Source organism: Puma concolor, chromosome C2 (genome assembly GCF_028749965.1).
Source record: "Puma concolor isolate L17-30 chromosome C2, mPumCon1.1.hap2, whole genome shotgun sequence".
NCBI lineage: Eukaryota > Metazoa > Chordata > Mammalia > Carnivora > Felidae > Puma > Puma concolor.
The window spans coordinates 152,077,679-152,093,081 of NC_141675.1; the positions used below are offsets into that span (position 1 = coordinate 152,077,679).

Genomic DNA, 15,403 nt, shown 5'->3' on the forward strand with positions numbered 1-15,403 from the left:
CTGGCACATAGTAAGCACTTACTAGTAAATAGTAAATATTTGTTGACTTAGTGAATGAACGAACCAAATACTAGTTTGCAGTTAGAATAAGTTAACTGGCTTACCGACATTTATAGATTTAAAAAACAGTGTTGAGGGGTGCCTGTGTGACTCAGTGGGTTAAGCATCTGACGCTTGATTTTGGCTCAGGTCATGGTCTCATGGTTGTGAGATCGAGCCCCACATTAGGCTTTGCGCTGGGCATGGAGCCTGCTTGAGATTCTCATTCTCTCTCTCTCTCTCTCTCTCTCTCTCCCCCCCCCCCCCCCGCCCTGGTCCCCTCCCCCCTTCCCCCTCTTGCCCTTGCTCTCTCTGTCTCAAAACATAAAAAACTAAAAAACAGTGTTGAATGAAAAAAAGCAGTAAAAGCATAATGTAGGCCAGAAAGATATCTATCAAACTCATGATAATGTTTGCTTCTGGGCAGTTAGAGAGGGAACAATGAGAGAGGGTCCAAAGAAGATTTCAGCCATATCTGTATGGTTTTATTTCTTTCATTTAAAAAAAAATGCAAAACAAATACAACAAAATCTTAGCATTTATTTCTGGGTGTTATATTGATCACTGTATTTTCCTAAATCATAAAAATACCTGACTTTTAAAAAAAATTTTTTTTGAATGTTTATTTTTGAGAGAGAGAGAGAGAGAGAGAGAGAAAGGGAGCATGAGCAGGGGAGGAGCAGAGAGCAAGGAGACACAGAGTCCAAAGCAGGCTCCAGGCTCCGAGCTGTCAGCACAGAGCCCCATGTGGGGCTCGAACTCAAAAGCCGTGGGATGATGACCTAAGCCAAAGTCAGCTGCTCAACCAACTGAGCCACCCAGGTGCCCCCTGACTTTTTTTTTTAAGTGGAGCTTCAGATAAGACACAGAAAGACATGTGTTTCAGACTTCATTCTTGGCTTTTTGTTTTTAAACCAGAGTGAATATAATCATAGAATTTTAGAGGCCCCCAAGTTGTGATTCATGTGGCCAGGGAGTGTATCAGAGTCTGGGGACTGTGAAATTCCCCAGGTGGACTTCTGCATCCAAATTTTGGAGTCTGTTTTTAAATGCCTCATTGTACAGATGAAGATATTAAATTCCAGGAAGGTAAAGGGACTTTTGCACGTAAAGACAAAACTGGATTGAGAATCCAGCATTGGATTTGCTTCTGTTTTAGAGTGATCAGTTTGTTGCTATTTTTATTTCCAGTCATTGTTGTACTTGATACAGAAATTTGTTGATCACTGAACCTGCATTTGGCATGTGCTCTGTAAACACTTACAGAATGTATGGATGATAGAATTCTTAACACTGAAACCCAGACCCTGAAGTTGGTTTTCTGGAGTCACCTTTTGCTATTTCAGTCTAGTATCGGTTGAAAAAAGAGTACTACAACTTTCTGAATTACATTGAAGACTGTTACATTATAACAGTTACATTGTAGAGTGTTTATTATAGAGTGGATTAATTTATTGAGCAGAAAATACTTTTTAAAAAAAGACTTTATTTTTTAATTTTTTTTCTATTTATTAAGACTATTTTTTTAGAGCAGATTTGGGTTCACAGCAAAATAAAGAGGAAGGTAATTTCCTATAAGTCCACACACATGCATAGCCTTCCCCATTGTCAGCCTCCCCCGTTATCAGCATCCTCCGGCTGACTGGTGCAACTTGAGAATTGATAAATCTACACGGGTACATTATAATCACCCCAAGTCCCTAGTTTCTCTTAGTGTTCATTCCCTAAATGTTAGGCATTCTGTGGATTTGGACATAGGTATAATGACATTTATCCGTCATTATGGTTTATACAGAGTATTTTCACTCTCCCCAGTATCCTCCCGATCTGCCTGTCCATCCTCCTTTCCCTGACCCCGTCCCTGGCAACCGCTGATCCTTTTACTGTCTCCATAGATTTACCTTTTCCAGAACACAGAGTTGGGATCATACAGTATGTAGCTTTTCTCATATTGGCTTCTTGCACTTAATGATACTCCTTTAAGTTTCTGCCATGTCTTTTCATGGCTTGATGATGCTTTTTTTTAGTGCTGAATAATACTACCTGCCTGGATGCACCAGTTTATTTATCCGTTCCCCTACTGAAGGACATTTTTGTTGCTTTCAAGTTTTGGCCATTAGGAATAAAGCTGCTGTAAATATCTATGCGCAGGTTTTTTTGTGGACACGTTTTCAGCTCCTTTGGGTAAATACCAAGGAGTATGATTGCTGGATCACATGACAAGAATGTGTTTAGTTTTTTAAGGAAATGCCAAACTGTTTTTCAAAGTGGCTGTAACTTTTTGCATTCCTACGCCACAAATGAGAGTTCCTGCCTCTCCGTATCCTCAGCATTTGGTGGTGTCAGTGTCCTGAATTTTGGCCTTCCTAATAGGTGTGCAGTGGAATCTTGTTCCAATTTGCATTTCCCTAATGACATGATCCTTCATGTGCTTATTTGCCACTGTATACCTTCCTGGATGAGGTGTCTGTTAAGATCTTTGGCCCATGTTTAAGTGGGTTTTCTTATGGTTGAATTTTTAAGAGTTCTTTGTATATTCTTGGCCCTTATCAGATGTGTCTTTGCTAAATATTTGCTCCTGGACTGTGGCCTCTCATTTTCTTGACAGCAGTTTTCAGAGAGCAGAAGTTTTTCATTTTAATTAAGTCCAGCTTATCAGTTATTTCTTTCATGATCCATGAAAAAGTTATCACCGTTTTTTGCATTTTACATTTAGGTGTGTGATTCATTTTTAGTTAATTTTTGTGGAGAGTGTAAGGTCTAGATTCTTTTTTTTTTTTTTTTTTTGCATGTGGATGTCCCACCATCATTTGTTGAAAAGGCTCTCTTCATTGTATTGCCTTTGTTGCTTCGTCAAAGATCAGTTGACTATAATTATGTGGGTTCATTCATTTTACTTAAATAGGGTTATTTTGTGATGATTGCAAAAATATTTATATAGATGCTAAACACAAATCCTAGTAAGTATTAAAAAAATTTGGTAAGTATAGCTAGGTCATTTTTTCTTTTATTTTACCAGAAAGGAGTGCTCATTGAAGGGTAGCCTAAACTGCAAAAGCAAAGGTAGACTGTACAAAGTGCATTCTGTACTTCTACTTTAGATTAACTATGAGCCTGAGTCTGTTGAGTCATGCCTCGAGGGTATAAACCTGTATAGAAGGTATTCTTTAGATTCTGTGAAGGTGAGCCATTGTTCCCCCTTCTTTCCAGATAGAGAAGACTGGTACAATGTCAACTGTCCTACACATGCTTTCAAGCTTAAGAGAGGGTATATCATTGTATCACAAAGAGTGGGAATGTTTATAGTCAACAGACATTTGTCAGTAATCCCCGTGCATTGTCTTTTGATATTGTCATATAGCATACAAACCAGTAGCCTCACAGATGCCCACAAGAACCTTTTAATATTGAGGGGGTGTATTTTGTGAGTGACCAAACCTAACTCCGATTGGGCCTAAGTAATTGGTTCATGTAGTTGAAAAGTCTAGGGATCAGCTTCAGGCATGGCCTGATCCAGGTCTGCATCCATTTTCTTCCTGTTCTCAGTTTTGCTTTCGTGTGTTTTTTTCATTTTCAGTCTTTTTTTCCTCTGTTTTCATTCTGTGTTTCTTTTTGGGTAGTAGTGTCTGTAGTGTCTAATCTGCCCCAGTTTTCATCCCATGTATTTTTCATCTTAAATGCTTTAACTTTGGAGTTTCATTTTGAGTATTTCTTACATATTTCACATCTTAATATGTTCAGTCTTTCTTTTAGCTCCTTAAGCATATAGAATATGTTTATAATAACTGTTCTAATGTTCTTAACTACTAACACTATCATCTGTGTCATTTCTGAGTTATTTTCAGTTGACTTTTTTTTCTCTTCCTTGTAGATCACATTTTCCTTATTTGCATACCTAGTAATTTTTTATTGGGCATAAGACATTGTGAATTTTACCTTGTTTGTTACTGATATTTTTGTGTATCTGCAAATATTTTTGAGCTTTGTTTTAGGATACAGTAAAGTTACTTGGAAACAGTGTAATTCTTCCGAGTCTTGATTTAAGCTTTGTTAGGTGGGACCATAGTGGTATTTAGTCAAGGGCTATCTTTTTCTTCACAGCTGGGGCAAAATTCTTCTGAGTACTCTACCTGTTATTCTATGAATTATGATGTTTTCCACTTTGGTTGGTGGAAACAGGAATTATTCCTGGCCCTGTGAGAGTGCTGACTGTTGGCTTTCAAGTGGTTCTTTCCTTGATTTGGATTTTGGGAGGTTGCCTTGCATGCACATACTGACTAGTACTCAGTTGAAGTCTCAATGCAGGTGGACTGTGTGAGGATCTCTGGAGTTCTCTGTGGAGCAGTCTCCTCTCTGGTCTTCTGCCCTGTGAATTTGCACTGCCTTGGCTTTCCTGGACTGCTGGTTCTGTCTCTTGAACTGAGACTGCGGGCCCTGTCTGGGTTCCTTTGCCCTGTGTCATGGCATAGAAATTCCATTCAGCAAGGTGGAGCAGTCATAGGGTTTATTTTGTGTGTTTCTTATGTCTCGAGGATCACTCTCTTTTGTTGCTTGGTATTCAACGTCTGCAAACCTTTATTCCATATATTTTGTCCTTGTTTGTTTTAGGCAAGAGCATAAATCCAAATCTCTGTTACTGCAGCTTGAGCAGAAGTGGTAATTAGAGCGTAGGCTCTCCTGGCTTCATTTTGAAAAGGACTTTTACCATGTAGTGGGAGCCCCAAACTGATATCCTTAATAGCTGTTAATTCTAGTGCAAAGAGAACCTCTTTTAGTATCTGTATAGAACACCTGAGGGATGCCTCAGACTGATCCCGATTGAGCGGTGTGCCCACCAGCAGATTGATCCTACAACCTGGAAAACGGTGCATTTCGATTGGCCAGGCTCCTGGATCACAGCTGCACTCTTCCCTGTTTATTCTTGAGATGGAGCGCTAGTCCCAGCCCTGCCATTACAATACAGAGTAGGGACGTGGTGGCATCCGAAAAGAGGGGCTGCTCGGCAGATGGGCAACAGGGAGTTTCTATATATGTGCTACACAATGAGGTAGTGTCAAAGAAAAGCAAAGCTTTGTACTGCAATTGGGTTCAGGAAGCTCTGAGATACCTTTAATTTAAGCTTCCTTCACATAACTTCAGCAGTGATACCTGAATAAGCTCCTTTCTCAAATGATAGACATTATAGTAGGTTTTATAGAGTTTGGGAAGAGGACCCAGCAGCAGATGAGGACAGTTGCCGGGGGGGGGGGGGGGAGGTGTGGTGCGGATAAGAGAAAGAAAAGGCACTTTCTACAAATTTAACAGGTATGGTTTATAATCTCATAATTTCTAATGCTATGAATTTTTATGCAGTTACTTAAATTTCAAAGTTGGAATATTCCTAGGGGATAGGATTTTGGTTTTGTAGCATATCTGAGAGATCTATCTTCATATGCCTTTTGAGGAAAAGCAGAGTTTAAGCAAATGGAATCAGAATTGGGATCTTTAATCTGAGCCTAAATAGTCTGGCTATAAAAATGCTTCAGAACTCACAGATTGGGTTGGTGCACCAGAGTAGGATTATATATATGCACCGAACCTGCATAAACAAAGGTCCTCATGGTTGTTTACAGCCTGTTTTAGTGAAAAGTTCATCTTTCTTAAAAGGGTCATTTATCTCTGATTTAGTAGTTTCTTATAGAATGAGAATGTTCTTTGTAAAATGTGGAGTAAGGAGGAAAGAGCTGTGGGCCCAGAGTCAATAGGTCAGGATTCTTTGGTTTGCCTCTACACAAATGTGCCATTAGGGCAGTTTCTAGCCTCTTTCACAGGTACGTCAGTTCCCAAGTGGAGATACTGTACCTACAACAGGAGCTCAGTTTGTGAGTAGGTAGAAGAGGGGGTGGTTGAGTTAGCCCCAAGTTTGGTAATACTAGCTTTCTAGATTAAAATGTTCATCCTTGATATAGAAGATTTCCCAGAGTGCATAAATGGGGCCAGCCAGGACTGTGGTTCTATAGCAAACAAAACAAAATAGGAAGCCCCGATCATTGGAATTGAGTAGATCTATGGTTTTTGGACCTTTTCTTCAAGCCAAGAACTACACCTAGAGATAAAAAATGAAAAGCTGATTGAGAGAGGTGGATGGAAGGTCTAGCCTAGGTGTACCCCTTATCTGTAGCCATGCTCTCAGAGGGGTTGCAAAACTTCTGTATAAGCTGATTTTCCTTCCAGCTCTAAAATCTGTGTGATTTCCAAAGTGTAGAGAGTGTAATGACTTAGAGACTATTACTGCCTTAAAATATTTTCAAAAAAATTAAGTTACTCCTATATAATGAATGTTTTTTTGTACTTTATTTGGCACAAAATAATATATTGCATTCTTTACTAGTAAAATATAATAAAGGTTGAATTATTTTCTTTGTGGGCATAAAAATCTCTTAAGCAAAAATACTGATCTCTAGTTAAAATTATTATAAATACTACTCATTACTTTTCATTTTAGCTCATTTAAGTAATTTTATTTCCTGAGAGGTATTAACATTTTAAAAAAATTTTCATTGATAGGGTCCTAATCTAACATTTTAAGTAATTAGTTTTTAAGCAAAATATTTTTCCTTATCTATTTTCTTTAACTTAAGCATATTTTTGAGAAAAAATTAAATTTATCTTTTGGAACAGGGTCATTATCGTTATTGTGCTGCTCTTTCTATGCTGGGGGAATATGACTGGGCCCTGCAAGCAAACATAAAAGCTCAAAAACTCTGTAAAAATGACCCTGAGGGAATCAAGGATCTAATTCAGCAGCATGTAAAGTTACAAAAACAAATAGAAGACCTGCAAGGTATTTCACCTAAGATTCTTTGGTTACAGTCGAATTCCCTTTAAAACTTTTGAAGGTGGGTTTCTTGGATTAATGGAGGACCATAAATCAATTCTCAGGTGATTTGTACTTACTTTGTTTTGCTTTCTTGGTCAAGTCACTTAAGTTTTCCATTTCTATCTGTGTAGAAGTACATTAGTGTTATATTCCATTAGGTAATTACAAATGATTTGTATCTTTTAGTTGAAACAGACAACAACAAATTATAATTTGTTCTTCTGTAGATTTTGAATAAAGTGAAGCCTTTTGAAATAAAATTGTTTAAAAATTTTTCTTCCATGGTTATAGTTACTTCCTAAAGAAAGAACCCTTCAGTAGAGTTGTTTGATATTCACACCAAGTGTGTGGCTCATTCTATAGCATGCTGACCACATATGCATATATACATCTGTATATGGATATGTACACATACCAGAAATCGGCTGTGTGGGCTAGGAATTCAAGATTTTCATTCTCTCGTTTTCTCTCCTAAGTGATTTTGCTTTCTCCAATGCCCGAAATTTCCTTACTCTATACTCTCACCATATAGGTCTTTGCTGTTTTTTCTTCTTTGGGTATTTACTGTCTTAGGAAGCTGAGCTGAGATGTTATCATCCAACTTAATGTGATTGTAAGATTGTGAGCTCCTTGAAGACAGATACCATCTCTGGTTCAGATTTATATACTGCTGCAGCTAGTCAATGATCACATGTAATGGGATGTCAAATCAGGCTGTATAACAATTTGGTGAAGCCATCCTAAAACTAAAAACATCTGGAAATACAAAATTATTCAGGTTTATTTTTCCAGTTCTGTAAATTTGATGCTCTGTCAGCTTAAAGGAAATTTTAAATCTCTTTAAAGTATGTGTTGCTAATCCTCTGATTACTATGCGTGTGTGTGATTGATTTTTATAGGTCGAACACCAGCTAGGAATACAATTAAAGCTTTTTATGAAAGCAGGTGAGTTAACATCTCTCAGGTCTGTAGCTGTTACTTGGGATGGCTTTGCCTTGTAAGTTTTAAGAATCACTATGTATGATGCTTTGTAGCTAATGGCAACCACGGTAAAGTTGGGGAGGGGAAGGACCCGGGTTTGTGCCTTAAGATCAGGTGACCCATGAATTGTCACATTTGTTTTGTGGACTGTTTTACTGAACCATTTTCATATGTATTTATGGGAGATCTGTAGCCTAAGCCTAGGGGAAAAGAGCTGTGTAATATTACTTTCATTTCACTCTACTCGCATGGGAACAGTTTTTGTAGTGACGATCCTGGCAGCAGAGAGTAGGGACAGTCTGTACCTTTAAGTCTTAGCTGCTATCCTGGAAACATCTGTCTCCAGCCTCCCAGTATCTTTTCAAAGGCTAAGACACTTTCTGTTAGAAATAAGCAACAGGCAGATTTTAATATGCTCACAAACAAATAGCAGCCTGGGTCCTACGTTTGTTACTGGGCAATTAAAAGAGATTATGCCTTTTCCTCCATGCTTTAGATATCTAAGATATCGAAGCTGTTAAATTTAAAACAGGGAGACTTACTTGAATATTAGAAACCAGAATATATTATTAAACTGTTCTTAATCTGTTTTGAGTTTTCACTACCAAATTGAAAATAACATTTATGTATAAAGCCCAATCTCAGAGGTAGATTCTTTCTAAAACAGTATTACCGGGCTTTCAAGGGAAAAAAGGTGATAGTTGCTAAAACTTGTTTCTTTGAAGGATAACTTTTTTAAAATTCATGCTAATCAGGGGCACCTGGGTGGCTCAGTTGGTTAAGCATCCGACTATGGCTCAGGTCATGATCTTGCGGTTTGTGAGTTTGAGCCCCACATTGGGCTCACTTCACTGTTGTCAACCTGTCAGCACAGAGCCGGTTTCCCATCCTCTGTCTCCTTCTCTGCCCCTCCCCCTCTTGTGCTCTCCCCAAAATAAATAAATATTTTTAAAAATTATTTTAAAAAATGCATACTAATCAGTATAAAAAAATTTAGTATTTCTTGTATTCCCCATTTCAGGGCCTACATACCTAGTTTATCAGCACCTGCATTTAGTACTTCACTTAACTTCGTGGAAACTGAAAAAGATTCCAGAAAAACTAACCACGAAATGGCAAACGGTGGTAATCAGAATCTAAAGGTAGGTTTAGTTAAAAACTAAAATTAAAATTATTTCAAGTTTAGAAAGTCTCATGTTTTTACAATATTTTGGTGATAATGGAAGCTAAATATTTTGGTGATACAAATCCCTTTTTGCCTATTGATACCAAGAGAATGATTTTCTTTTCTTTTTTTTTTTTCATTTTCTTTTTTTAGTAAATATTCCAACTACCTCCTTCAACTACATGGAGATGATAGTCACAGTTTCTTTTGAAATCACATTTGTGTGTTTTCAAAAATCTTTTTTTCTAAATTTCATTTTTCCTCCTGGATAAGTTCTTTTTGTATGCTTTTCCTGCTTTTCCTGCTTTACATGTCTCTCAATCAAACAGCCACTTAGGAATGAGTGACAATGGGGTCTGGTGGCCATGTCACCCCACTGCGTACAGTGCTTTGGATTTTTCTTTTCCTCCCTTTCCCCTTTTGTATCTACTTGGCCTTTGGCACCACACCAGCCTGCCCACCGGCTTGTGTTGCATTGGGCCTGGGAGGTCTGCCATTCCCATCTCTGCCCGAAATATTTTGCAGCCTCTGTGGTGCTTCCCAGCAGTGGTCCCCAGGCTTTATTCCCTGCTGTGTGCACCAGCACCCAGGCCTGATGGTTTGTGAGGGCGCCTCTAGGCCTTCCAGTCTGCCTCTGTGATCAGCGTCTATATCTCCATTTTCTTCTGAACAGTAGTATATTAAAAATTCAGCAGGTATCACCAAGTACACATTCATATTTCTTTCTAGGATTTGAGAGGAAAAAAGGAAAATAGTGTTTTGGAGTAGGTGGCTAGGAGGCATTGAAGGGAGCTTTGCCAACTCCCTGTATAGTCCTTTTATTGTTAATAATGAATATCTCAGAGGCTGTACTCAGGGAAAGAAGCATAAGGAAAGATATGATAGTATTTATTAAGTACACTTATTGAACAGACTTGTTAGGCATCATGCCAGGTGTTGGAAATAGAATGGTCATCTTGTTTGTTTATTCATTTAGGCCTAATAACCAGCTGGTTATTTTAGGCACTTGGGTAAATTCTGTTCTATTTTATTATTTAGCTATTGAATTCTTTATGGCTGTATTTTTGTTTTAATCTCACTAATTTTATTTTCATGGCTAGGTGGTAGATGAAGCTTTGAAGGTAGATGATTGTGACTGTCATCCTGAATTTCTACCACCATCAAGTAAGTTTTTTCCTTATTTGTTGCTGAATTAATGTAGCGTTCCTAAACTTCCATGGCCCAACATTTGTACAAGCCTCACTTGTATTTGCTTTTGTTCTTTTCTACTTTATAATATTTCTATGTTAAGAAAACATTGAATATTTACTTGAAGTCAATGCTCAGTATTTTCATATATTTAATAAATTTAATTTTGGAAATTCATATAAGAAGCACAGAAAGGAAGGCTAAAATTCTTCTTCATCTGCTACCTAATTCCTATTAGGCCAGTAGTATCTTTCAACTTTAATTAACCACCACCAACCCCTGACCCAGGAGGCTTTTTAAACTTTTTTTTTCCTATTTGCCCTCCTACCACGGATACTGTTTATCATTTTATGTCCTGTATGTACATCTGTGCTTTATATATATAAAAAGTTAGATTTTTCTCATCTCCTAATAACTAATTTTCACCCTGTTAGGAGTGATGCTGAGAATGGATGCTTTAGGCTTATTTTATTTTATTATTTTAACTTGCATGTGCTTAATGTGTATGTTTATTTATGCATCTAGTAAATACACATACACCCAACAGGACTCCATTTACTTGACATCATTGGGAAATGATGGGTCCAGAGAAGCAAACATTGATGCTTCACTTATTTCTCAGTCTCCCTTTATGTGACTAGATTTTGTTGAAAATTATTGTAGCGTAGATCATATGCTTCCCTGCCTTTTAAAACAGAGCTTAGGAAAATACAGATATTCTTGATGGCACAAGGTTGCTTGTTAGATACAGATTTTGTCTCAGACTTTCATGTGCTCCTTCCAGGATTATTGTGATGAGATTAGTGACGTAGTTGTGATCCTGCTGCCCTCTTTTCCTTTTTCTTGTTGGTTCATTTGTTTTCTGCTTCTGGCAGCCATTTCTGTCTTTTTTCCCTGCAGTTCTGTCTTTTCTTAGACTCTGGTGCCATTTTTACCCAGCTATTTACCACTAGCCATTCCCATTTGGTTAGCTCATTGGAGGATGATAAAGAGGGCGACTCAGGTGATTGTCTTACCTGATGTGACTCTAATAGTGCATGAAAAATCTTTGAGGACAAAACTTTTCTTTTGGAAAACACCTTTTAATTTATTGATGTTTCTTAGGCTGTTATTATCAGCACATTTTTAAGTAAATAATTTAAATACCACCTTCAGCATCTGTATTCAGTCAAAGAAATTGAGGTCCTAGTTAAGCCTACATAGATTTGCCCTAAGTTGGACAGCAGGAATCAAACTAGAACTGTTCTGCCTTTCTGGAAGCCTCTTTTGTTTTCTGAGGCCACTCAAACCACTTCGGCTCTCATCCCCTCCTTAATTCATAGGTTCTGACTTGCCTCTGCTGTCTCTCCCCAAAGCTCCCATCACGTACACCCTGTCCGTATTGCCGTGCTCTCTTCCACACAACTTTGTGCATTTGCCTCCCTGCTCCGAAGTACATAGTGATTCCTATTCTCCAGCCTGTGGGTCAAAGTCTGGACTCACACAGCTCGAGTATCGGAAGCCAAGGACCTGTGATCGCTCACTCCAGCCAGCCTTCGCAGCCCCTTTCCAACCTCCTCTTCTTATCCAGCTCCCCAGATCACACAGGTTTACTTAGTGTCTCTTAAAGTGAATGTCATTCTTGAGTTTGGCCCATCCTATCCAAATTCTGCTTGCTTCTTAAAGCTAAATATGAACGCTGCATTCCCACTAACACTTTTCCCGGACACTCAACCTGAAGTGATTTCCACTTCTATGAGTTATAAGACCAGTTAACATGGAATTAGTATGTCAATAGCAACATGCCATATCTTCTTTTCTAAAAGTGATTGTCGTGTAATCCTGGTGACTGTCTTTTCTTCCCATCTGATTGTAAACTACCTGAGAAGAAGAACTGTAGCCTTTATCTCTCTGTATCTACTGTAGGCCCAAATAATATCATTGTAATTTATGTTCACAATAATTTTATAGCATATACAGACAAACATCATAGCTGTTTCTTTACCTGTTTGTAGTTTCACTCACATAAAACATTGCTTGCCTTGCTTTCTTATTCCAATGTACATAGTTTTAGTTGATTTGCTTTTAGATTGTTGATTGTTGTGTACAGATTTCGGGAACAAATACTTTGTATTCACAGGTCAGCCTCCAAAATATAAAGGAAAACAAAAATCTCGAAACAATGAATTGGAGAAGTTCAGGTATGTTGTTTATCTAGGTTTTTTTTCCCCCTTAAATATCCTCCTCTTAAGAAAAAAGAAAAAGGGGAGGGGGGTATGTCTCTTTCAAGTAGTAGCTATGATGAGTACTAAAATGCCTTTCAAATATCAAAGGCATGTCTTTAGGAGAGTGTCATATTTGGCTAAAATATTATTAATCCTGAATGTTAGTAATGTCTGAAAGGCATATAATATGAGATACAGCAGTGTTAATTCTTAGAAATCTCAAAATACATGCTCATGAGAAGAAAAAAGAAGTATGAAGTGAAAATTACCTCTTCTCCCTGCTCACCTTATTTCACCTTTCCCACAATTGCTTCTCTCGTGGCTTCCTTTAGGTACTCATTGTTAACAAGTTCTTGGCCACCTGGAAGCTTACTCTGCATACACAGGCATGGGTGTGTGTATATTCAGGGGCCCTTTTGAGCAGCTGTCATTAGAGGAAAGTGTTCACTAATAAAGTGACTACATATAAAGTGAGTTCTACCAGACATCCCCTTCCCCGAATTAACAATAGGAACTCTTGCCACCTATCTTTACAATTAACCCACCATTGCCTGCAAAGATACAGATTCATTGCAGAGTGAGTGAACTTGTAAATCTTGCAATGGATACAGAAGTTCATAAAGTCAGTGAAAGTGATGCTGGAGACCCTGCAAAAGCATTTCTGCCAAAGGTACACCAGCTGTTGGCTTTCTCTTCATTTAAGGCTGATTCCTTGACAGATGTTTCAAGAAGGATTTGAATATCAAAGCAAGAGAATCTTTTCTATTGGCTCAATCTCTGTTGAGCTAATAGAGAAATTAGTAAAGCCCCATTAAAAAAAGGTGATCATTTTTTAATGCTGCTACAAAATTTAATTTAAAGCAAGGGCATAGATACTATGTTATTCTCTTATTCTGTAAGAAAATCCTGAGTCCTCCCCTCCCCCCTTCCCCAACCCTCAAAAGAAACCAAAAACATACAGGGATATTCTTTGAATGCATGGTTATAATTTAAACTGTTCTGCTAAAGATAAAATGTTTTTTTTATAGTTTGTTTTTGTTTTCAAATTGAAGTCTTCTTATTTGATTATGTCCATTTCATGGGGTTATTTAATGGTTAAGTAGGATAGCCACATGAAACATTTAGAGCCCTGGAACATGGTAAATGCTCAGTTTACCTTAACTATCAATATTGTTATTACCATCATTTTCATTGTTGTTAAGACCATTCTGGCCTATATCTTGCTTTTTTATCTCTTTCAAATATCTTGCATACCTTCACACATCAGATCATGGAGATCTACATCCTTCATTTTTATGGCTGCAGGATATTTCACAGTATAGATGTCTATTTGAAGAAGAAATTTCTAGAGTGGAATTGCTCTGTCATAGGGAATGTGTAATTTTAACTTAGATAGATACTGCCAAATTGTCCTAGAAAATGAGTACCGTTCAGCATTCCTACTGAGCTGTGGGAGGGAGGGAGGGTGTGTGTGTGTGTGTGTGTGTGTGTGTGTGTGTGTGTGTGTGTGTGTGTGTGTGTGTGTGTGTATGTATATATGTATATGTGTATATATATGTAGTCTCTGTCCTCTGTTCTTGGCTTAGAGCACCTACGATCCTTGGAACTTTTGGAGTGAAAAGAGTATCTTTCGTTAGTCCTAACGGGCTCCTCTCTACCTTACCTGAGTTTATTTTTTTATTTAAAAAAAAATTTTTTTTTTTCAACGTTTATTTATTTTTGGGACAGAGAGAGACAGAGCATGAATGGGGGAGGGGCAGAGAGAGAGGGAGACACAGAATCGGAAACAGGCTCCAGGCTCCGAGCCATCAGCCCAGAGCCTGACACGCAGGGCTCGAACTCACGGACCGCGAGATCGTGACCTGGCTGAAGTCGGACGCTTAACTGACTGCGCCACCCAGGCGCCCCTACCTTACCTGAGTTTAAACTGAGATGACTTAAGGCTGGGCCCCTACCTGCAGGATTGGGGTTGGTCACCAGAAAGAGCAAGAATGTGATTGGAGGGTTGGAACTCTCTGCTCTACCCCCTGATCTCCAAGAAGGGGATGAGAGCGGGAAATTGAGTTCAGTCACCAATGACTAGTAATATAATCATTCATACTTATGTAATAATAACCTTCATAGAAGCCTTTAAAACCACTGGGGCTCAGGGAGCTTCTTCTGGGTTGCTGAATACATGGAGATGCTGAGAAGGTGGCATGGGGTGGCGTACCTTCCTGTGCATCTCTTCCGTTGGCCATTGTGAGTTACAGCCTTTGTGATAAGCTAGTAATGATAAGTAAAGCACTTTTCTGAGTTCTGTGAGTCATTCTAGGGAATTGTTGAACCTGAGGGAGGGTCACAGAAACCTCTTGAGTTTGTAATCTGCCAGGCAGTAGAGGGTAGCCTGAGCGCCTCCTTGTGGCTGACAGTATGGGGAAGGGCATTGTGTCTGAAGTGGGATCAATTTTGTGGGACTGAGCCTTTGACCTGTGGGGCCTGTGTTAACTCCAGAGTTTGTGTCAAAATGGAATTGAATTACTGAACACTCCGTGTTGGAGAATTGGTAGGGAAAAATGACAACTATTTAGTGTCAGAAAACACTACCCAGAGTACCTGAATCTTCTTTACCCTCAGCAGCATTTGAAATCATACTTTCTGAAACAGTTGTCATATTATTAGATTTTCCTATGAGATGAAGCATCTTTGCAATGTTTAATGGGCACATTTCTTGTTTCAAGCTATGTTGTTATTGACGACTGTAGATTTGTAATAACTTTTGATGATCATAAATCTCCCCAATTTCTTTTTTTTTTTTAAGTTCTTCCGTGTCATCTTCATAATCAATTCTTCTGGTCCCCCTCCACCTCCAGTTTTATAGGGATTTTATTGAGATGTCATTGTATTTAGAGATTAATTTGGGGAGAATTGCCCTCTTGGTAATAATATTTTTATGTAGGAATTTGTGACTTTCCATTTATTCAGTGT

The 15,403-nt window shown here is 38.3% G+C and overlaps 1 protein-coding gene across 1 annotated transcript in view; it reads left to right on the forward strand.

Annotated features, from left to right (window-relative positions):
* Positions 1 to 15,403, forward strand: part of TTC3 (tetratricopeptide repeat domain 3) — a 127,926-nt gene that overhangs the window by 36,619 nt on the left and 75,904 nt on the right. Inside the window, exons 12-16 of the mRNA XM_086675956.1 lie at positions 6,700 to 6,862; positions 7,798 to 7,843; positions 8,901 to 9,021; positions 10,145 to 10,208; positions 12,352 to 12,412. Coding sequence (XP_086532082.1) covers positions 6,700 to 6,862; positions 7,798 to 7,843; positions 8,901 to 9,021; positions 10,145 to 10,208; positions 12,352 to 12,412 — 455 coding nt within the window. The remainder of the gene's footprint in view (positions 1 to 6,699; positions 6,863 to 7,797; positions 7,844 to 8,900; positions 9,022 to 10,144; positions 10,209 to 12,351; positions 12,413 to 15,403) is intronic.